The sequence below is a fragment of the Cardiocondyla obscurior genome, linkage group LG07 (assembly GCF_019399895.1).
Source record: "Cardiocondyla obscurior isolate alpha-2009 linkage group LG07, Cobs3.1, whole genome shotgun sequence".
In the NCBI taxonomy this organism is placed as follows: Eukaryota; Metazoa; Arthropoda; class Insecta; order Hymenoptera; family Formicidae; genus Cardiocondyla; species Cardiocondyla obscurior.
In genome coordinates, this window is record NC_091870.1 from 5937616 (window position 1) to 5960585 (window position 22970).

Sequence of the window (22970 nt, forward strand, 5' to 3'; positions counted from 1 at the left end):
GAAAAAGAAAGAAATGTCATCCTTGCTATCTCGGCTGGACTTAGTAATGATATAATAATATAATATAGATACACACACACACATATATATATACACACCTACATAAATCACATATACACATACACATACACTCGGATATATAAAATGTTCATTTCGATTGAACATTTGAAAATCTTTCTTGGTGGGGATTTCGGTAAGTGTTCAATACATAGCGACGATATACTATAATTGAAACGGTCCCCACACAACGCGCGTAAGTTTCAATGAGATAATGATGAGAATAACGATGATAATGATGTGAAGCTCATGGAAAACGTATGAGGGCTTTTTGACCTATATTCCAGGGAGCGCTTCAATTATTCTCTAAGGATATATTGTTATAATTTAAAGCCTATTTTCAAATTTGATTTATGATAACTGCGATATATGATATAAAACTATTATATGACATATAACAATAAAGCAAATAAATAAATATAACGACGACAAACTTATTGCGAACTTTTTTTTACTCACGTTTACTCGCCCTTGTGTCTTTTGTATTTTTTCTCAATTATATTTTTGTGCGTTACGTCCTTTTATTTTATGCTTTATAGTTTATTCGCCGCGAAGGCTCCAAAAACGCAGTATTATGTGAATTAATGTTTTAATAATGCCATGTAAAAATACTGAAAATTATCGAAGCGTATCTTATCGAAATAATTACGTGAAGTAAACAAGATGACGAGTTCGTCAATCCCGAGGTTTTTCGCCGCGGAGGCTTCGAAAACGCTCGCGTAGTACTAGGAGTATAGAAAGAGTAAGTTGATAACACGGTCGGAGCCATCGTTCCCACCAACTCTATGACCACGCCCATGGCCACGCCCATTTTGTAATGGTTACTACTGTGGGATATGTATCACAGGCGTGGTCATAGGCGTGGTGAGCGTGGTCACAGAATTGGCGGAAACGGCGACTCCGACCGTGCCACCAACTTACTCTTTCTATACTTCTAGTACTTCGCGAGCGTTTTCGAAGCCTCCGCGACGAGAAACCTCGAGATTGACGAACTCGTCATCTCGTTTACTTCACGTAATTATTTCGATAAGATTCGCTTCGATAATTTTTAGTATTTTTACATGGCATTATTAAAAAATTAATTCACATAATACTGCGTTCCCAGTGTTATAATATGGAAATGTACTGTGACAAATTACTTAAGAAGGATTTAAAAATAAGTTTTTTTTATATATTTGATTTACTACACGTTCGATTAATAATATTCAATTAATAATATATTTTAATATATGGCAGTAGAGTGTACCCCGCAAGGGCAATAATAAAAAAAGCACCTTTATATATAATATATGGCCTATAAACTACATATGAATATAGTTTATTCATAATATTAATTACAATCATTACAGAATTCGTGCTATGACTATGAGGCTTCAAATTATCGACGTTTGGTTTTTGCACATAACAATTCTGTTCCATCTTTTCACAGTGCGTCCCTCGTCTACTTCTGATGTCGATATTATTCATTGACAACTATCGTAATAATTGGTTATCGCAATGTACGTTTTCTTGCACAGTGTATCGATAAGATTCATCCCAAACCGAGGCACGGCTGTAATAATAAAAGGTTGCCTAACAGTCCATAGAAATCGCACCACACACACACGCGCACACGCACTACACACACACACACGTTGGAAAAAAGAAATTAATGATAGAAAAAAATATTAAATTAACATAAAAATCAATTTTACATAATTTAATTTTCAGGTAACAAGTGCTTTATATTTTCACCCTAACCTCTATACCTAAACCTCTAATCATTCAATAATTTACACGTTGAAACAAATTTTTATTAAATGCACTTGCATTATACACTACCTGCACCCGACTATACTTCTATCAATTTTCGTGCGTAGTACTACCAGTGAGTTCACTCTATAGTCTATGGTACATTCCAATTCAATCTGAAAGAGTATCAAATGTCTACTTTGTTTTGAATATTTATCACGTGCACATTAATTACGAGGAATCAAACGACTCAAGAATCATCGTATTCTTCAGTTCATTTGTCAAACTGCCGTTTGTTACATTGTACAACAATGAATATCGACGTCGACGAGATTCTTTCTTGCCCTTATAATAAATTTCATCGTATACCGCGATCGAAAATTCAACGACACATCGTAAAATGTGAAAGGGTAAGTGTCTTAGAGTTCCTATATCTTTATCGTGCGTCGAATAATCCATGAGTGAATCTGAAATTTTTTTCTTACAGAATTACCCACCTAATTTTAAGGCTATCTGCCCATACGATGCAACTCATCGTTTAGATAAAACCGAAATTGCAGAACATGTCAACATGTGTCCTACGAGAATAGTTGTTGAAAGAAGTTACATTAAGCGTAAGTGTGCATAATACTTTTTACAAAAACTTTGTAACAGAATCTATCATTAGATTTGCTTACATTTAAATATATTTGATTTGTATTTATATTGATGAAATTTGATTAATTGAACTTGGACAATTATTTTATACAGCTATCAATTTCTGTGACGTAAATAGATCAGGACAAGACGAATCGAGTGTATCTGACTTTAATAGTTATTGGGGAAGTCGAGATGAAGATTTTGATTAAGTTTTATAAGTTTAAGATAACACATTCATTGATTAGTAGTTGAAAAATGTAAATGTTTTTTAATACATTTAATAATGTCAATTAAATAAAAGAGACCAATTTCTAGCTATGTTAGTCTTAAAAAATGATTTATTGAATGGAACAACTGCAAAGCAAAAGTAGAAAATAAAAATTTGGTTTCTTGAAAAAGTATATTAATTAAGACATTTAGATAAATTACTTTTTTTTTTTAAATAAAGGACAATTTTATCTTACTTCGCAGAAATGTTTTTATTTCACATAAATTTTTGTTTATTTTTATATTTTACACTGATCCTAGTATTTACAGATATTTTTTGTGATGTGATATTCCCATGAGTTAAGATATTATATTAAAGTGCATATGTATGTATGTACACATATGTGTAGTATGTGTGGATATATACGCACATGTGTATACATACCGAAATTTAATATATACATGTAAAAAATAATATCAAATGTCAGTAAGATTGGACAATTTATTTTTGACTCTATATGTACAAATAGCGCATCGCATTTTATTAAATACTTCATCTGTGTGTATGCGAGTGTAAGTATGTACCCCCTTCTTAATTATTTCACAAAGTGTACTAAAAAAATTGCTACCTAATATAGCCCTGAATACACTGTCTCAAAATTACCGAATTTTGTATCAAGTCTTTTGTCTTTCTAAAAAGATACGTCGTACCGAAGTATAACATGATATATAATATTTATCATTGAATACTAGTCACTTTTCGTATTTTTTTTTTTTTTTTTTTTTTAGACATGGCTCTTTAGAAATTTCAGACTAAATGATTTTTATGCTCAAATCATATACAACATTATATATCAAACTTTTAAATGTTGATGTTTAAATGTGGGTATGTTATAGCTAACTATTCTCGATTATTGAAATCACATCCGTTAATAATATTTGTTTAATACCATCATGTATATGTTAAATATGAAGTTTATTGAAATTTATGTTTAATGACTGAATAAATGTTTTAATTATTTTAATAATAAAATATGTTTTGTTGCTATAAAAACTGTGTATGTGTGTGTGTGTGTGTGTGGGAGTATGAGACATAATACAAAAAACATTATAATCCTCAAGATAGATATAAATAAATGCAGCTATTATTGCCAAAAAAAAGTTGAATTGCAAATCAATAATATTAGTTACAACATATTTTAAATCTTTGATTAATAAACAATTTAGTATTTAAGACAGTACAATTAAAACATTTTACTCTTTTTAAGTATTATAATTTTTTTTTTTTTTGGAATGTTTTACATATATATTGCACAAAAGATATTAAAGTAATAATCAATGAATTATTAAAAAAAAAAAAATACAATTTGATAAAGAATAAATAAATTTATGTATAGTATATTCACATGACCACACACATATGCATTCCGGAATAAAAATTAGCAAACGGAAATATCTTTTTGTGCACATATGTACTAAAGTTATGATAAAATACACAGAAATAATGAAAATGCTTCAATTTTACTATCCAAAGTAAAATAATATTTATATTGGATGCGTTCATCGAAATAACCGCTCAGCGAGCTCTTCCATCTGATTGGTGAATATTTTCAGATCTTAAAGAATATTCGAATCAGATGCAAGAGTTCACTGGGCGCTCAATGATCGGTCGTTTCGCTGAACGCACCCATTAAAAGCAAAGCGAACAATTCAGAATCTGATTCAAGCTGTTGTTGAATTAATATAAGATTTATCTGAAAAGAAATATGCACATTTTATCTTTACAAAATAGCCGAAAAATAATATTTAAAATTGTATATATAAATTGACATATGCTTTTGTACCTTTAGAGAGAAAAAAAAAGTGAAATAAAATAGTTCAATGATATTTTTACTACTATTTGTAGACGATTGCTATTAATTGTCATTCTGTGGATTGACAAATAATGTATCACAATTTAATATATGATATCTTTAAATAGTAGTACTGCTAATCATTGAAATGTAAATCTTATGTATAGATTTTCATAGCAATGTTATTCTGTTTTTAAATGTCGAGTTTGTGGAAGTAATATAGAAGTCATTTATATTACTAGTTTCATAATATTTTAACATTATATTTTCGCGGGATATGCATGAAACTTACCCGCTGCCACATACATCGAAAGACGTAAAAAGTAATGTACAAAAGTGGACAAACCAGTTGCAACACTTTTTTTTACGAGTTTAAAGACGCTTACGTAAATACAAAATGAGAATCAGCATAATTTAAAATAATAAATATATTTTGCGAGTAATTGATAATAGATATCAAGAAAATTAATTTAAAAAGTTAAATTTCTCAAATGCGCATAAGTAAAACAATTGCGGATTCTGCATTCTGTATCTAAATGCGCGTATCGAACCTTATAAAAAAAAAAGTGTTACAACTGATCTAACTACGACTGTACCTTATTTATGAATAACGTAATTTTGGATACTGACATATGGCCAGCAATTATTTACAACTTTCTAAAGTATTTTTGGAGCAATATATTGGCAGTTCGCTAGCTGCAGTCTGTGTTAATGTTTTATTGTATAAAAACTGTAAATTTATTGAGCGCAATTTTTGCACAACAACGAGATCATTGCACTATATTCATTAACTGCACTGAATCGATGCATTTGTTTGGCAGAATATATCGTGCAATATTGACAATTATGTTTGAATTATATGCCAATCTCTTTATATGTTGTATGCTAAACGCTCTGTCTTTCTTTTTACTCCTATTTACTTGCAGAATCTTCATCATTAGCACCATTTATATATTCGTCGATTTTTTCTTTTGTTGTTTCCACACAGATATCCTTTCTTTCAAATCGAGCACTGTAATATCAATTATGTAGTAATTTAATTAAGAAAAATTAAATTTTATCGAAATAAAAATGTTAACAGTGCACTTACTTGGTGTTAGCATGTCTTCGCTAAGTGGTTGCCGACTGAAAGGATCCGTGGCACTATTGAGTAAATGTCTAATGATAACTGCCTTGTCCATAACAATACCAGATGGTAATTTGACTGGATCCTCCATGAGAGTGTCCATCAACGGATCTCGGAATTCTTCAGGAGCATCACCGTAGTCAGCGTCGCGTGCACGATTATCTCTCGCGATTATCGCCGCACGCTCCGCAAGCGCTATGAATCTCTCAATTTCTGTAGTAGTTTTGATCGCAGATCTTTCTAGCCTGCTCGCAGCGTCCGTGAATAACTCTTTACAAAACGAACGCTGATAAAGAAAATACGAAATCTCTTATTAATATATTTATATGCAATAAAATATAAAGGGCGTTCCACAGTAAACGGACTCTTTTTCAAGAGTAGTTAGAACTTATCGATTTACAGTTTACTATGGAACGTCCTATATAAATGAGTAGAAAGACACTAACTTCGTCACTGGCTAAAGCAGCCGCGAAATTATCACAGTCAAGATGTAAATATATGTCAATCAATTGGCTGAGTAACATCCTTGGTTGCCACCCATATTTCTGCGGTTTTCTCACTCTCAGATTTTTACACTTAGGTCCGCACAGTTGTTGCAAATTAAAATTTAGCATGGCACACAATCGCCCGACTAATTCCGGTCGGAGGAATGGTTCCTTAATGTCGACCGTTAGATAGTGAAACATTGCAACTGTTTCCTTGGCTAATGTAAGATAGGATCTGGCTTGTCTCTCGTCCGCTGCCAGTTGCCTCGTTCTAGATTGCTGTTGCTCCTGGGATAGCGCGCCCCACGCGTTAGCAGTATCTGACATAAGTTCTTGTACCTCGTGTATGCGTTTTAGAGATTCCAAACTTTCGTCAAGTAAGAAAGTGGTGTCGTTCATCAACATATTGATAAACTTGACAAATTGCTTGCCGTTATTGCTTTCATTGACGATGGAGGCTCGATGTACCGGACTATCCCACATCGATTTTAAGATCAAACTTATATGATAACGTATTGAAAATTTGTCATAAAACTCGGAACTGGAGCCAGTAGTTTCAACATCGGTGTAAAATTTCATGAGATATGATGCTAGAAGTGTCTTGGATATAGGATGCGCCATGACTTTATCATGAAGAGTTTCTGTTCTTCCCTGCAGAAAATATGCAGTTATTGATATAATAATATAAAATTACAAAACAATTAAAAGAAAAAAAGAAAAAAAAAATACAAAGTTTCATCACAGGCTTACCTGAACACTAGGATTTATCACAAAAAGGACCTCGATAATTTTTGCGATTAGATACGGATTTCGTATACAATGTGGCGTACAAACGACGACCAATAACCACGTAATAAGTGAATTATCCATATTACTTGCCACTACTCCGGGACAAAACCTACAAATAAATAATTACAATTATAAATAAGTCACATGTATTACGTAATTATAAAATTTAATCGTGCTACACAAACTTACTGGAGTGTGAATAATAAAAACTCCGCTATATCTTCCACGTACCATTCCGGTAGTGCGGTAAATTTGCACGTAACTTCCTGAGGAAGAGGGAGTTTAGGGAGAGGATTACCTGGAGAGGTCTGTGTCAGGAGACTTAACAAAATCTCGGCCACAGATATATAAAAGTGTAAGCATCTTCTTAAAAAGACGGGATCTATCAGACCTGCGTCTGCGCACGATTTGGATTTAACTAATCGCTTCAACTGCTGTTTCCATTGCTTAATTAAGTTTTTGTTATGCTCCGCGAAGGGACTCTCTTTCCACTGGGGTTCCGTAGCTTGCAGTTCGTCGAGCATTTTCTGTAAGTCGCGTAACGCCCGTAATTTTCTCTGATACTTTTGCAATGCAGGTAATAGCGCGATATGATGGCAATGCAATGTCAAAAACCAGCACTGAGTCGGAAACTTCGATTCTGTCCATTTATGCGTCTTTTCTAGATGCTTTTGCCATTCTGCGACCTCCTGCGAAGTAAGCTTCAGTCTTGTGTCGTTCTTTATGTCGACAAAACTGGAAGAATGAAATGGATATAGCGGATCTACAGTGTCCAATTTGATTTTCACAGAGAGCATTTGTAAGACCGATAACAGATTCAACATAAATCCATCTCCAGCTAGAGAAAACTCCTCGGTCTGTATTTGCGCACGTTTTTCATTAAGACGTAATAACGCAGCTAAATACGTTAAAGTAACATCGCGGCAGTTGCTGTTCGCAAGTATCGCGTGAAACATTTTGTGCAAAGATGTTCTAGTACTTTCCAATTCTTGCTGCAAGGCTAAGTTCACCGATTTGTCCGTGACGGGATCCCCGCTGAAGAACTTTTCTGCTACTTTGGGTTGTTCTTCAGCAAATACCGATACCGAGAGAAACGGTCCTAAAAACGAGGTCCTTGTAAGTTCTCTGCCGGCAGCTGACGTCATAATATTCGGCAAGAATTGCACTTGAAGCGTGATCAGACGGCATATTGGACGTATGTTGCCGCTTGGTCCACAGCGAATCTCTATCAGCTCCTCCAACGCTTCGATTGGTCTTCTATGTGTATTACCGATCAAACTTGCCTGCTGCATCGAGAGATACAAGCCTTGCAAGACTGGATTAAATATTTTCATAAATGTGCTTGGATTCGTATGTGTTCTAGCTACGAGCTCGTGAAGATAGCCTCGAGGTAAGCTTTGCGATAATATCGGATAGAGAAGATAAGTAGTGCACATAGGAATAACTGAAGTTTGACAAATGCCAACCAATCCTTGTAGAACGAGACTGGAGTACTGAACACATTGCGTTTTTAAAATCGTCAATACGTCGGAAAGTGGAGGTACGCTGGATCGCTACAAAAGATATGTATAATTATTACACGAAAAAAAAAAAAATTAAATAATTTAATAAAACTTTACGTTATTTTGAAAAAGAAAAATTTACATATACACTGCGTATGTACCTTTGGATGATTTCTCTCTTCGATTGCAACTCTTGAGTAACAGTCTAACAAATAAATTAAACTTTTTGGTTGCGACGATTTGCTGGTAATAGGCAATGGCATAGCCGGTAATTGATAAGACGGAAGAGCCACAGCAGGACTTAATAAGGGACTGGCTTGGTTATTTGGACTGTCTTGACGATCAGAAGACATATCTACCGTAATATCCTTTAAAGGATCTTCTGAATTCGAAAACATGCATAAAACTTCCATCAAGGCTTGGTTAATAATTTCACAAAAATCCAACTGTTTTTGCTTTAATGTATACTCTGCTGTTTGCGGTAAGAATACTGTTCCATCCGTTGGGCTTTTCCACGACACACGCAAAACACGTGCTATGACGACGTGTACGTGATCTATTGTTACTTCTATAGTAGAACTCGCCGTCTAAAACATAAAAAAAAATTAATACGAACGAAAAAACAATATCGAACTCATTTTTATCGTTTAAAATAGAAAATTCTTATAATTTTTTTGTTCTTTCTTTATATTAATACAAATTCTTACTTTATATTAATACATACATATTTCTTTTTCTGTAAAGCTACTTACGCGTGATCTTGGTATTGAGTCTTTCCTATCAGACTCCTCAACATCCATGTTTTCAATTCCTGAATTATTGATTTCAGTAATATTACATTGTTTATCGTTGCTTTCCTCTACTTCCATTGGTACCTCTACACGTTGTAGTTGTTGTGTAATAGACGGAGATATCGATTCTGCAAATGCTTTTGACAGTTCTGGAGTGCTCGGGGAAGTTGGAGCAATAGCATTAGATGAACTGGCAGCGGCATTACTATTATTCAAGCCCTCTAAGCGGGCTAATCGCCTTCTCCTCATCTAAAAAAGTGAAACAAAGATGTAACAAAGCTCTCTCTTTCTGTCTTTATGTAGGATTCTGTCAAAGAGTGCTTAAAATGGATTGAAATTTTTGTTACTCATACGCTATTTTTAACCGCCAATTTAGGCCAGTTTGCAGTAACAAAGAAAACAAAGACTGCAGTCTACAGTATATTTTAAGCAGCGCGGCAGTTTTATTTTCTTTGGTTCTGCATTATTATCCAGAGAATGAAATGGAAAGTCATGTGTTCGTTGAGATCACAGTTGTATTACTTGCATAAATTCACCGCAGCCATAATCTTGCTAGAAACAAAGCAAACAAAAGGAAAGAAGTAAAGTTCAATGGAAGGCAAATAGAGCTCTTCTTGCAATTGCAAAAAATGAGAAGAAATATTAAGTAGCAAACGTTTGTTCGCGTAGTGTTACAATCTTTAATACATTGATAAATAGCGTACGATACTTTCTCCATTAAAACCGCAAAAGATTTCGTTTAACGTTCGTTACACACTTCCATTGCAAGTATGTCGATTGCTTTGTTTCACAATCAATGAAAAATATATTCAACAGGAACAAATAACTTGACCTCGGAGAAAAGGGTTCCTCTCGAGATCGCGAACAATGGACTTGTCCCTCGTGCTTCGCGTTTTAAATAAAAAAAACTCATACATAAATATAGAATTTATCGAAGATAAAGAAAGGATAGAAAAAAAAAGTTCGCGAAAAGAGAGAGGAGGGGGGGGAAAGAACCTAGATCACGCTTGTCAACAAACCGTAGATCTGCGTCCACGAAAAGGCAGATCCAGGTAAATACGTCGCGCGCGAAAAGCGAGAAACGAATGACGAGGGTAAAAATCGGAGACGCTAAGAGCGAGAAGAACGAGAGGTTTGATTAGAACTTCCGCCGAGGAGCTGCAGGACGATGTCTTGAACGAGCAGAGAAAGGGACGGGGGAAACACACACGTTTATCCTTCACCCACCTCTTCCTGGCTTAGCTCGCTCATGGCGAAATCGCTGGCTGTGCCGCTTTCTCGTCCGGAGGACTGGCTCTTGGGGCTGCTACGCGGCCTCGGCTCGCTCGGCTACGCGCCTCTTCCTCGCCGTCGTACTTCCTCGCGTTCGCGCAAATCGGAACAAGGGAGCGGGCAAGGAGGGGAAGGACGGGGAAGAGTGAGTATCGTGCTCGCGTCGCGTGCTCGCGCGACGACGACACGCTCGTGGCCGAGATACGTCAATGTCAGAGATTTCGACAGTCACTCCACATCTGGTTTGCGTTTGGACGTGGATGCAGTGGTCTCGCGCCGAGTCACGGCCAGTCCGCCCGCTGCGTCGTCGACTCTTCAAAACAGCTGAGCCACCAACGCGTCGACACGCGCTACCCAGTTCCCTCCGTTCCTCCGCGCCCTCATGCTTTCCCCCACTCGCCCTGTGTCCCGTCCATCCTGCTCTAGCGAGTCTCACGCGCTTCTTCCTCTCTCTCTCTTTCTCTTTCTCTCACTTTCGACGCCGTTCTAACGGTGGGAGTAACCTAAAGCCCATTTTAGCCGATCTATAATTTAGGACAAGGGTCGAATAATTTGACGTCTGACGTGAGTTATATGGGGCGGTTATAAATTTGCTTCGAGCGACCCGCATTCACGCAAAATCGGTTATCTCCGCGAACGATGCGAATAGACCATCGATCTCGACAAATTCGTTTTCGCCGATCCGCGAGAAATCTCCCGCGTCAAGATCTATTTGTAATCGCGCGCAAGATAAATCTACGATACTTGACAAAATCTTGCAGTGCGCGGCCGACATTGCTGTTCGTATCTTGCACACTGCGGCGATTCGTATTTTCCCGCGCGCACGTTAATAGCGCTTCGATTATCGACGCGCGCGACAGTTTTTCAAATAGCACAAGTATCGCGCAATTCACATTACATGCAACACAAATTCAATAATTAATATTGTTGACACGCAGCCGCAGCTCGACCATTACTTTCGCGCATAACAGCGCATAACGAAGCGCGTGAATGTGTTCGCCAGTTTACGATAAGCGACTAATTCAGGACGTCGTCGTCGAACACGCGGAGACGTTCCGCGGCAGTTGTGTCCCGCAAATGACACTTGGGAGAAAAAAAAAAATTAATTTCATACAAGCTGCAAAAGTTCCTCAACGCATTTAGACGACGGCGAGCAGCGTCGGGACGGCTTCAACGCGCGATGAAGCGCGAAGATTATTTTTGACTCGTGCTTTTACCCCGGTATTACAACCTAGCTTAATTTAAAAGCGTTCGAAGCTCGAAGCCGTGCCGCGGAACGAGGTTAGGTTAGGTTAGATCAGACGGTTCAACGTTGCTGAATCAGCGACCGGTTTTACGAAAGCGCACGTCGCCGTCGGAGACCAGCGGATGTAAAGCCACGTCCTCAATATCGTCGTTATCATCGTGATACGCAGTCGTCGAGGGATTGTCGAAGACGTAGGAAACTAGACCAGCTCGTCTCTCGTCTCGGTCTCTCGCTTTTCCTGCGGCCCCCATCTTTCGTCGCGTCTCTGCCCCAGCTTCTATCGCGCCTCCTATAGCTTTACTAAAAAGCAAGATGGGCATCTGGGAAATAATCGATTTCGCGACGCTTGGTAAATATTTTTTGAATAACGAAATACCCTTACTAGACGCTTGGCAATCGGACTGTCGCATTGCGCGTAAATCCTGTTCGGTCCGTTTGTTACGCGATGATCCTAATATCGATTCTCGCTTTTTGTTGCTTCGTATGTTGGCGGCGCGCACGCGCACTTAATTTACTTTTTCTTCTTGCTTCCTCTTATTTTTTTTTTTTTCGTATTCTCTCAAAGAAATTACACTCCAGATATGAATTTTTGTTTAACTGAAAAATCAGAATATTATGTAAAAAATGTCAAAGGATCAAAGGACCTACGGTTTGGGAGTAGGTAGGCCTTTTGATCTTGGACACCATGTACAATATAAAATTTGATAAGAATAGTAAGAACAGTTTTTAAGTAAAGAATATAGATACAATACATTCGACGAGTTATTAAAAATCACCTCAAATACGATACTCCAAAGAAGTTAATGAGACTTGCATGCTTCAAGATAATTAATTTACAATTAAAAAATTTATTTTATCTCGAGACATTGATATTAATTAAAATCAAGATAATCTTCTAATGACAAGTTATTATATAAGTTCAGCTAAAGAAAAAAAAAAAAGAATCTGATAACGAAATGTCTTTTCTTTATCTTTTCAAACTAAGTGCTTAAAGATTTGCAACCATAAAATCGTTTTCACAGCAGTACGATAAATTGTACATTTTCGCATCGTTACTGGGCACATAACTTTTAATTCTACTTTCGCACAACACATTTTCTTGTTACATTCAGATATCTTGCGCGCAAGTAAATCACTGCCTTGTTTAACAGATGTCGTATTTTACAGACGCAGATAGTCAGGAATTAATAAAGGAGAGCGCGAGAGTGCGCGAGAATTCGTACTCGCCGTACAGCAAATTCAAAGTTGGTGCCGCGGTGCGATGTACCGATGGCAGCATCTCACGAGGCTGCAACGTAGAGAATGCGGCCTACCCGGCAGGCGTGTGCGCCGAAACCACGGCGATCGCACGCGCCGTATCCGAGGGCAAACAAAAATTCACGGCTCTGGCTGTAGTCGCCGATCAAGAGAGTACCAATTTTACCACACCGTGCGGAGTATGCAGGCAGTTTATTTCAGAATTCGGTGACAACATACCGATCTACCTGTCGAGGTCCGATATGAAAAAAGTATTACGGACCAAGGTGAATGAACTGTTACCACTCTCACCGTTTCACATAAAGGACATAGACATCTCGTAATTTATCCTCATCCGGACGACGCTCGGGAAATTCAATAGCAATAGTCACAACGAAAAACGTGAACTTTTCTATGTCTACACTTAGAGTATTCATTCGGACGTGAACATTGCAAGTCTCGTTAGACGTACAATTCGGTATAACTGCACGATTTTTATTTCCATGAATGAAATCAAGATCGATGTATTATTTACAATATGATACGCATGAATATAGTTTAGTTATTATTTTAAGTGATCGCATTAATACTGGAACGAAAGTATTTTTTCGTTGCATCTTATTTGTCCAAAAAAAGAAAAAAAAAAGAAGACTTTATATATGTATATATACGAAACACTATCGTTGATTAATAACTAAACGTTTTTAATGTACACAGTACGCCAGCATACATTTTATTTACTTACTGTGAGATATATGTATGCGTGCATATATACATTTATATATATGCACACATCACATGAAATTATTACGAAATAATAATAATTTCGTAATATTATAAATGCAAAGCAAGCAATTGCACGATTGGACATTTACGAAACTTTCATTTTTGATGGTTTTTGATTTACCAAAATGGACACCTGTAATAATATATAGTAATGAGATCAATGTTCACAACTTTTATATAATTTATATACAATTGTCTCTTGTAAAGTTTCACGATAACTCTAAGTTGTTTATATATCTATATATAATATTGAAAAAAATATATTGTAAATGACAAAAATAAATTACTGTTTGCCGAAACTTTATAAATTATTACATACCATCCAATGTAGCATTGGCAAAGATTTTCATTATTTGTCGCCTGTTGAATTAATAAATCAACTTGTTGCCGAACGCTGAGAGTTTCTTCGTGTGAAAAGTCGCGCCCTGTTAACTTATCTCTGACCCTTGTTATGATTGCCAAGGCTTTTTTATTTAACGCTTCCGGTTGGTTATTATCAGCTGCAAACATTGCAAAATTAAAAGTTATAGATTTCATCAAGAGATATTATTTTTTTTTCTATTTACTGATAAAGCAAGAGATATTTTTTTTTTCTATTTTCTATTTACTGATAACCGCTATTCTATTAAAGATAAAGTATTAAGCGTTAACACTATTTGTAAAGCAATCAATCTTTGTTTTAACACAACGTTAAATTAAAAAGTAACTTTTTTTTTTTAATGCAGTTACCTTTACCTCCATTTTCGATGCTACATGGCACACCCTTCTTTGGTAATGTGGCAGTAAGAGAATCGAGCATATCGCCGTGTTCCTGGCTACTGCTGGCGCTCATACCCTGAGCGTCTGATCGTTTACCTTTAGGCACCGTATTGTCCATCAATCTCCAGTTGAGGAGAGGATCGTAAACAAACGCTTCCAGAACTGCCATTAGACTGTCTTTATTCCGATGTAAAACGGACATCACAGATTCACAGGTTCTTCTATAAGTTCCTTCGATTCCAGTAACTTCCATTGCGTTTATCAGCATCCGGGTTAAACGGAACGGTATCTTCTCCGGAAACTTTTCACGCGTCATCGCTACCTCGAAACAATCACCGAAGTCGATGTGTAATATTTTACCGCTGAGACGATCCAACATCAAGTTAGACGGATGACGATCACCGAGACCGAGTATGTATCCCACCATAGACATCACAGCTAAAGAGCGTGTATAATTTGTTCGACGATCGAACCATACTTCGCTTGACGGCGACTTCAGCCACAAAAGTCGCGCTAGATCGTCACCATGAGTATGTTCGAGTGCGTGCTCAAATACTTCAACTTTTTGCATGAGCATAAGATGATCGTAGTCAGGTGCCATCTAAAAAAAAAAAATAATATGTATTAGCGACAAACTTATAATCGAAACTTAAAAAATTAAAGAGCCTACTCACTCGTAACATTATCCTATGTTCGATATTCAGTAGTATCTTTTTCTTTTCTCTATAGTCTCTAATAAGCGTATGAAGTGTATCACAATGCGGTACCCAACCAATAAGACCGCTATTCGTAGACAATGGAATCACGGCGTATCTCTAAACATAAAATTACAATATAAATGACATTTTTCTCTAATAATATAAATTAAATTTTCTATTTAATAATATAAATTTTATATTATTATATATATATATATATATATATAATATATAATTTATATAATTTATATTATTAAATTATTATATATATAATAATTTAATAATATAAATTATATATTAAATATTAATTAAAATTATTAGTATTATATTATTAAATTATAATTAAGCTCTTACTTGAATAGTAAGGTTTCTTCGGAAAGTATCTGGATCGTGTAATAAAAGAGTATTTACTAAACCGAACAACTGCATTACCCTTTCATCTTGTCTCAAATCCTCATGACCTTTCAATAGAAACATGTAATCTTTACCGTTGCTACCTAAAAAATACATATTATAATAAATATTCATATAAATTTACGCGTAACGAAACCACCGCGTATCTCATTTAACTTACCTTTAATGCACAACTTTCTTGGTCTCTGTTTGCTAGTTATTACTTGCATCGAGCTATGAATACTCGCTATTCTTACGATAGGATGGCCAGGATTATAACTTCCTGGCACAGCCAGCTCCAAGTCTCTGCAAATGAGTAACTTCGGACTAACGTATTGCAATTCCAAACTAGTCAGTTGTGGCAATTGTCGGGATATCCTCCGGAATACATGATAATACAAATCCCAAGCTTGATTTAAATCTCTTACATTTCGAGACGCTTTATATCTGTGACACCATTCTTGCGCTTCCATTAAATCCCTTCCGTAAGCTTGATTGAAAGAAGTCTCTTTTAAAGTTTGCGGTCCTCTTTCTAGCATGGCGTGTAAAGGTTCTAACGTGTCAAACATGCCTCTAACATTTCTTTCTCCGAAGTACAATCTACTAGCTTCTTCCAAGCCTTCGTGCCATAATTCGTGCCACAAGATTGCGACCCTGATAAGCTCATCGCTTGCCATCATAGCTTGCTGGACTAATGTCGGACTATGCTCACACATATTTTTCAGAATTTTATTAGCGGCGGTCTTTCTTGCGTGACTGGCGCTCTTCGAAGCCACTGTCAATGGATAAACTAAAGCCTGAGGATGCGTTTTTCCAATATCTATAAGAAGATGATGTATGCATCGGCCAACGAGTGCTCTGGGAGTGTCGATTCTGGCTATAAGTTGTGGAATTACTTGTAGCCAAGTATTTATCTCTATTAATCTTATGCCTTCAACAACGGCGTCGTATACTTCTGGCCACTGGCCGTAATCAAACCAGAGTGTTAGCAAGCGGAGGGTGTCTTGCAGAGAATTGCCATCCGATAAGTTGATAGATCTGAAAAATCCTTCCACAGCTGGGACAGTGAATTGAGATATATATTGCGAGCTAGAGAGATTATTGCGCGCACCGTTGGCCGGTGCAGTTTCCACTGGCGCAGTTTCGTTACCTTGTTGATGCTTGTAAAATAAAACGGTCTCGTAATTAGTGTAAGCAAAGGCGTGCCAGGCTTTATACCATGTAGAATCGTGCTCGGTCGCTGCAGCATAGTACGATAATACTGCAGGAATAGAATGTTCGTTTATACCTTGCAATGATTCCAGCCATTTGCCGAGCTTGAGATAGCATCTAGCAAGCAATCTTTTTTTGCTTTCATGCTGCTTCTCATCTTCTTGATTCATTATCGCAGCTGTTGCCGGCTGTAAATAAGTTTGCACGAATCGTTGTAGCTGACTATAAGCTTCCTCGCGTTTGTTTGCGACCCATAAATGCTTGCAATAAGCGAAGGTCACCTGAGGATGAGTAGTTGGCAGTGGCTGATCCGGAGTTAAGCTCGGATCCGTGCCCATTAACATCACCAATGTTTTATGACATAGCATTAAACTGCCGCTCTTCCGGCAAAGACTGGCATATTTAAGCCACGTGTACATATCGTCATGCGGCGAAACTACTAACGTGTGTACCTGTATAATTTTCTGCCAATCTTCTACAATTTTTTGTCCACCTTGAAGTCTCTCCCACCACATGGCCTTGATAGCTGCTCTTCGTTCGGGCACTAGCTTAAATTGAATCACTTCTTCTAACTCCGCCAACTTCTGCACCTCCACCATGGCATTGTACGCTCGCTGATAGCTCTCGCCAGCCATAGCAGTTAGCTCGGTGTCTAACAGATCTCTGGCATTGTCAATGAACTGATGCGCGACGTTGTACTGCTCGTCGTGAATCGCCAGTACCGCTCTATAAAATGCTCCATCTTGAGTGTCCTTCGGTATTAGCGAAACATACTTCTGCATGCTTTCCCATTGTCCCAAACCCCACGCCGCAGCTGCCGCCATTCTCGACATTCTTTGCTTTGTATCGTCGGTCTGATTCGTCCATTGCTTCATAGCGACCTCGTGCAATTGACCCCATTCTCCAAGAGCCTCCAGACAACGCATCTGCCCCAAGGTAGATTCTACGTCTGCAGAATCAGTTTCCAAACGTTCCTGGTATAGCTGCAACGCCTTGTCCCAGTTGTGAAGCTTTTCGTACCAACGTATTTGAACTTTAAGATCTTGCTGATTATGATTCATGACGTATTCTAGGAGACCTTCGGCTGCTTCCTTCTGTTGAAGTTTATTATTAATAGAAATTAACGACTCAAACACGCTGCTGTTTCTATTCTTGTGAAATTCGTCTTCTTTATAATGCAACGCTTTGGCATATGCACGACAATGCATCGCCGTGTCCCCAAGAATTTTATCGTCTAAAGGTAAAGGACCTTTGTCACAATGCTCCATAAATTCAGCCAAATTTAAAATGGTCTGCGTCACTTCGGGGGGCAAGTCTGGAACCATCAGCGCTTGATGCAGAGTTTGTATTAATTCCATTCGATGATGCTCAGTAGGAAGCTCCGTCCAACATGAGACAAAAGCGGCATTGAATAAATCGCGTGGTAACACGGCGTAGGTTTGCGCCAGCGCCCAGCAGGATCTTAAAGCCGGAGACGGAGATTCCTTGAGCAAACCGATAGAGAAACACCGCAGCCATTCGAGCCAATCGTCCTTAGATACTCGTCGTGTCGCTGTCCAGGCCTTCTGCAAATTTGAAGCTGATACATTCAATTTTTTAATCGTGGTCGTTTCCGAAGGTGTTAACGAGAGTTCGCGATTTTTGTTGCGCGAATGTCGCATTCTCATTAAGATAAAATCTTCGCCGTCCGCCGCGGTAGAATCCGTAAGAATCTTGTCTACTAGAACGTCATATCGTGAATTGACTATCTTATGCTTCGTCATAACTTTCTGAACAAGCACGATGAAAATCTGGTACTTCTTACCCAGCTGCATCACAACAGCGCAGAGCGTATCCATAGCTGTGCTTCTTAATTCTGGACATTGATCTAACGTACGTACTAAAGTGTGAACAATTCGTGAGGCGAAATCCGTAAAGTCTAGTGTGTCTGCGAGAAGATCGACTGTCTCGAGAGCAACTTTATTTACAGCTATCGGGCAGTCATTCGCATAAAATAATTTTACGATCGGTGGAAGCACGAGATGCAAATAATTGTCTAAATTATTTCCGAATGTCTGTAAAGCCAAAAGCAGTTTCACCGTTACTGAGCGATCCTTACTGGTATCGTGCGTCAATACTCTCAATATCGGCGGCATTAACTGAGGTAGATAAATCTTGAACTCCGCACCTAAGGCCATTGCGATTTGCTCGACTAATAATATCAAAGTACTCTGCAGCGGGCTATTTACAGTCCAGAACTCCTTGATTAAAACAAATATATCGTCGAGATAGTTGCGTATGTGCTGCTTCACGATGGCAATGAGAACGGCCAGCTGTTGAAACAAAAACTCTCGGAAATTCATATCTGCCATGTGCACGACGTTCAAGAAACTCGGCATAACTTGAGAGATATACGGCACGCATTTTATCCCAAGGCTCTTGAATATGAAGGTCACCGCTTGCACTACCATGGTGTGATGTTGAGACAAGGTTGGCTCGCGAATAATTCGCATAAGCGTCGTAATAGCGATTGCTGGATAAAATTCTTCTAATGTGGATGGCGACATGTTCACCAACATTTCACTCGTCGTTAAGTCCTGATTGCTTTCCACATCATTCTTAGTATCCGCCATCGAGGTAAGCGTGTCTAATTGGCAGTCAATTTGGCCAAGATTCATCTTGTGTTTATAAGGATCCAAGGCACCTAGTTGTCCGAGTACTCTAATCGTTTCTCTCCTAATAATTGGCTGCTGCTCGGTCTTAAGAAAATTAATCAAAACGTCTAGCAGAGACGGATATTGTAGGTAAGGTTTTACCACGTGCCCCGTACTACCGACTAATTGGCCGAACACCCATAATGCTACTCCTCTTTTTTCAGGTGAACTGGCGTCCACCAACATTTCTAATAATATCGACGAGAGCTCAGACATCCATTGTTGCATTTCGGCGCCGTTGACCTCGGCCAAATCACCGATCGCGCGTAGAACAGCTAGCACCACGCCAGGATTCGGATCAGATTCTTTCAGCTTCGGAACAAGAACTTTTAAAATTGGCTCCATATACGGCCGCACAAGCCTCGGCGCAGTCACAACTAAATGATCCAGCATTCGAGCAGCTTGTTCTTTATTACGACCCATTCCTGAATGCTCCAATTCAGTCAAAAACTGCACTAAAGTTTTTCTTAATGATGGCATAACATAAGCAGGATTTAATGTGCTAAGTCGTCCAACAGTGCGAACTGCTAGCTCTCTTATTTCAAACATTTCATCATTCATAGCGATAAAGAGGGCAGACAAATTCTCTGCTTGTGCTAATTGAACGTCGAAAGAATCATCTAACGACGCTAATACCCACAGACGAACGTCAGGATCTGTATCAGTTATTCCAACTACTAGCAATTTACCTAAAACAGTTGAAACAGTAGTAGTTACCGTGGGACCAGATTGATTCAGTGTTAATCTTAATAATCTAGAACATGTTTTTACAGCTTCCAAACGGACTTCCGCTTGTTCTGACGTTAAAAAGTGGTCCGCGCATCTTTTTACAAATTGCAACAGCGGATTATTGTCAAAGTTAAAAGTACCCAGCGTTTTCAATGCGAGTACTGTCGACGAAACGTCATCCGCTGCAGAATTCGGACTAGTTGCGGTCCATGGTGCACCGGGATGCCTCAAAGGTTTTTGCATTAAAACTTGCGACAGCATTCGCAAAAGTCCTTGAGATATGTCTACCTGTAGAGATGGAATGCTGTGCGCTAATTCTCTGAGAGCCGTTGTCAAGATTGGGCTTAATCCAGTTTGAAACATCGGCTCCAATAAATCTCTGACGTCAGAAGCTATAACCTGCTTCACTGCGTGGCTAAGTAGAGTGATGCAAACAAATACCGCAGGTTCAAGAGAAGTACGCTTCTTGCTTGGAGTTTCCTTGCTTGGTAATAAACTTTTAATTACTTCCATAATTTTCGGGAGATACGGATTTATAGCGTCTTCTACCGCCACAGCTATAAAGCCGATTGATGTAAAAGCGGCGTAGCGATCTTTCTCACGACTGCGTAAAATTAGCAAAAGATATGCCAAAGATTCTTTCAAATGGTCCCTTATAAACTTTTCCTTGTTAAATGCCGCGAGTCTCGGCAACAGCATCATGAGAGCGTGCTGAATATGCGGATTTCTAGATATTTTTTGATTCATAACGTCATTATAAATGTCATCCAGTCTTTCCTGCATTAAGCATCTGCAAGCGGTTGATTCATGTGCAGGATACAACGTGTGTTGCGATGCGGTGGCGTTTTGAGTGGATCCACCCCATTTAGATCCTATCGTTGTCTTCAACCGTGGCATTAAGCAAAGTATATCATTTTCATTTTGCGTAGAACCGTTCAGTCTTTCCATTAGGGCCTCATAGTTTCTCTCCCATTGAACATTGCTGCATCTCAGTAGTTCGTTTAACACTAATAATGAGCCATGAATTCTATCGTCTCTGTTAATGCCTTTTTCCTTCGTGTGAATTTCTGCAAATCCATCTATTACCTCGTCGTAGCACTGTTTGTACCATTGTGATTTATGCATCTGCTTTGCAGTTTCTCTTTGAGCGGTTACTACCAGGGCTGCTCGTAATGCTTCTACCGCACCCTCTCGTATAGCAGGTTTAGGATCGTGTATAGCATTGAATATCAAGTCAAAAAATGGTGTAACTTGTTGGAAAAAGTATGTTGGCACTGAGACGGCGAGCTCTCTCAAAACAAGCACGGCAGCGTGTTTTCTACCCTCGTGTCTATCTGTGCCAAGCCACTCAAAGGCACGTTTTACTTCAAATTCGACATATTCGGCTGTATAAGTACCTGAAACCAAAGCTAATTTTCCGACAGTTTTTGCCGCTAATTGCATAACGCCTACATCGTTGGAAGGTATCAGATTCCGAAGATAATTAGCAAATCGTATCGTCCGTGTATTAAAATTGCCTACATCTGCACCTATGAGGCAAACTATAGCTAATATACCACCTTTCTTCTCATTAATGTCAGAGGCAGATACCATTTCAAATATATGATGATTAAATTCATCCATAAATGCTGTGATCTCTTCTTGCGATGCTTCACGTAACTCTCTCTTAACGTAGAGGCACAGATCGCGTGCCGCTTTGTTACGTGCCTCCTCATTTCTCGACTTGAGTCGTTGGACGAACTGCTGCATCAGTGTATTCGACATCGTTTTAAAGTTAGACATATAAATCAGATTATAAACCGTAGCAGTCCAGATTCCATCGGATTCCTCTTACTTGGCGCTCTAAAAAAAAAATAAATCTCAAATTTTTTATTACTTCAAAATTCATACTCGTCACGCTTGCACGTACTTGCCACTATGTGATTTTTTTTTTGCAGCACAGCATTAGCGCGAGCAATAGAAATTTCTCCATTATTTTCGCGGCAAAGCACAACTTCGGCGTGTTGTGCGGGAAATTAACTCAATATACACGTAATTACATGTCTAATCTCCGCCGCTTTTCGTATCTCTCACAACACTACGTCTTTCACCTGTTGTCCGTTAATATATAACGAAATCAAATAGCTTCATGGGGTAACCTGTAGTTGGCAATAACAAATTTACCTTTCTCACTGCGAGTATCGATATAATTATGTTTATTCAACGTGACTTCGTACGGTATCAACGAATATAGCAGTAGCAAACGTTGCCTTACCTCATGAAGCGTGATATTCTTTTAAATTGACGATTACTCAGGTTAGAAGTGGTTAGAATAGAACGCCCGTCACTGCCCGTCACTTCCATAAAATCACATAAAATCAGCAACACGAATCAGTGAACGAACTTGCTCTTGAGAAAAGTAGGGACAATCCTTAGCGCCTCTATAGCTGTCCTCTCCAGAAAAGAGGAACTAAAATAGATGGCATAGAATGTCGCGCAAAATTCAAATTAATGCGCATAATGTACGAGTATAATATAATATAAGTGAAAAGTATTAATGTTAATATCACAGCCAAGTCCTTTGCTAAAAAAAAAAGTTTTCTTATAAATAAGATAAAATAATAAAATAAGATTACAAAATATCTTTATAAATGCAGATTAAATAAAGTCGGTACTGTCGGTGTCGTGCGACTTACCCCTCTCCCTTTCAATGATACGCGCACTCTCGTGGACAATCCTGACAATATCCCGGACAGTGGTTAGTGGACACTGGACTGTAGTGGACTG

The 22970-nt window shown here is 38.1% G+C and overlaps 4 protein-coding genes across 7 annotated transcripts; 2 read left to right on the forward strand and 2 right to left on the reverse strand.

Moving 5' to 3' along the window:
- The first annotated feature begins 1156 nt into the window (after positions 1-1156).
- On the forward strand, positions 1157-3795 carry LOC139103892 (gametocyte-specific factor 1). Its single transcript, XM_070658993.1, has 3 exons — positions 1157-2198; positions 2276-2402; positions 2539-3795. The coding sequence occupies exons 1-3, from the start codon at positions 2100-2102 to the stop codon at positions 2634-2636; spliced, it is 324 nt and encodes a 107-aa protein (XP_070515094.1). The 5' UTR covers positions 1157-2099; the 3' UTR covers positions 2637-3795.
- On the reverse strand, positions 3392-11162 carry Ube4b (Ubiquitination factor E4B). 2 transcript variants are annotated; one of them, XM_070658974.1, is made up of 8 exons: positions 10408-11162; positions 9142-9429; positions 8551-8976; positions 7077-8440; positions 6849-6996; positions 6060-6749; positions 5578-5899; positions 3392-5499 (listed from the first exon to the last, which is right to left on the reverse strand). In XM_070658974.1, the coding sequence occupies exons 1-8, from the start codon at positions 10429-10431 to the stop codon at positions 5435-5437; spliced, it is 3327 nt and encodes a 1108-aa protein (XP_070515075.1). In that variant the 5' UTR covers positions 10432-11162; the 3' UTR covers positions 3392-5434. The 2 variants fall into 2 exon arrangements, with proteins under 2 accessions (XP_070515075.1, XP_070515076.1); XM_070658975.1 differs by lacking the exon at positions 10408-11162 and adding an exon at positions 9534-10083.
- Positions 11163-11494: 332 nt separating this feature from the next.
- LOC139103890 (cytidine deaminase) lies at positions 11495-13653 on the forward strand. Its single transcript, XM_070658990.1, has 2 exons — positions 11495-12047; positions 12866-13653. The coding sequence occupies exons 1-2, from the start codon at positions 12011-12013 to the stop codon at positions 13276-13278; spliced, it is 450 nt and encodes a 149-aa protein (XP_070515091.1). The 5' UTR covers positions 11495-12010; the 3' UTR covers positions 13279-13653.
- On the reverse strand, positions 13416-22968 carry Tor (serine/threonine-protein kinase Tor). 3 transcript variants are annotated; one of them, XM_070658972.1, is made up of 9 exons: positions 22880-22968; positions 22459-22653; positions 22114-22342; positions 15752-22046; positions 15532-15674; positions 15154-15294; positions 14450-15080; positions 14040-14220; positions 13416-13853 (listed from the first exon to the last, which is right to left on the reverse strand). In XM_070658972.1, exons 4-9 carry the CDS (start codon positions 21984-21986, stop codon positions 13838-13840), a joined length of 7347 nt encoding a protein of 2448 aa, XP_070515073.1. In that variant the 5' UTR covers positions 21987-22046; positions 22114-22342; positions 22459-22653; positions 22880-22968; the 3' UTR covers positions 13416-13837. The 3 variants fall into 3 exon arrangements, with proteins under 3 accessions (XP_070515073.1, XP_070515072.1, XP_070515074.1); XM_070658971.1 differs by lacking the exon at positions 22880-22968 and having other exon boundaries at positions 22459-22809; XM_070658973.1 differs by lacking the exon at positions 22880-22968 and having other exon boundaries at positions 14456-15080; positions 22459-22767.
- Positions 22969-22970: the final 2 nt, after the last annotated feature.

What these genes read in the sequence shown, in the direction of transcription:
- Tor (XM_070658972.1), bottom strand. Translation starts at nt 21,986, where the DNA reads ATGTCTAACTTTAAAACGATGTCGAATACACTGATGCAGCAGTTCGTC. An exon ending in GAAGAAACCTTACTATTCAA is followed by an intron (nt 15,295 to 15,531) that starts GTAAGAGCTTAA and finishes TTTTATGTTTAG; the next exon opens with AGATACGCCGTGATTCCATT. An exon ending in AACATAGGATAATGTTACGA is followed by an intron (nt 15,081 to 15,153) that starts GTGAGTAGGCTC and finishes TTTTTTTTTTAG; the next exon opens with ATGGCACCTGACTACGATCA.
- Ube4b (XM_070658974.1), bottom strand. Translation starts at nt 10,431, where the DNA reads ATGAGCGAGCTAAGCCAGGAAGAG. An exon ending in CTGCTTTAGCCAGTGACGAA is followed by an intron (nt 5,900 to 6,059) that starts GTTAGTGTCTTT and finishes TTTCTTTATCAG; the next exon opens with CGTTCGTTTTGTAAAGAGTT. An exon ending in CGAAGACATGCTAACACCAA is followed by an intron (nt 5,500 to 5,577) that starts GTAAGTGCACTG and finishes TTGATATTACAG; the next exon opens with TGCTCGATTTGAAAGAAAGG.
- LOC139103892 (XM_070658993.1), top strand. Translation starts at nt 2,100, where the DNA reads ATGAATATCGACGTCGACGAGATTCTTTCTTGCCCTTATAATAAATTT. An exon ending in ACATCGTAAAATGTGAAAGG is followed by an intron (nt 2,199 to 2,275) that starts GTAAGTGTCTTA and finishes TTTTTCTTACAG; the next exon opens with AATTACCCACCTAATTTTAA. An exon ending in TGAAAGAAGTTACATTAAGC is followed by an intron (nt 2,403 to 2,538) that starts GTAAGTGTGCAT and finishes TATTTTATACAG; the next exon opens with CTATCAATTTCTGTGACGTA.
- LOC139103890 (XM_070658990.1), top strand. Translation starts at nt 12,011, where the DNA reads ATGGGCATCTGGGAAATAATCGATTTCGCGACGCTTG. An exon ending in AATCGATTTCGCGACGCTTG is followed by an intron (nt 12,048 to 12,865) that starts GTAAATATTTTT and finishes CGTATTTTACAG; the next exon opens with ACGCAGATAGTCAGGAATTA.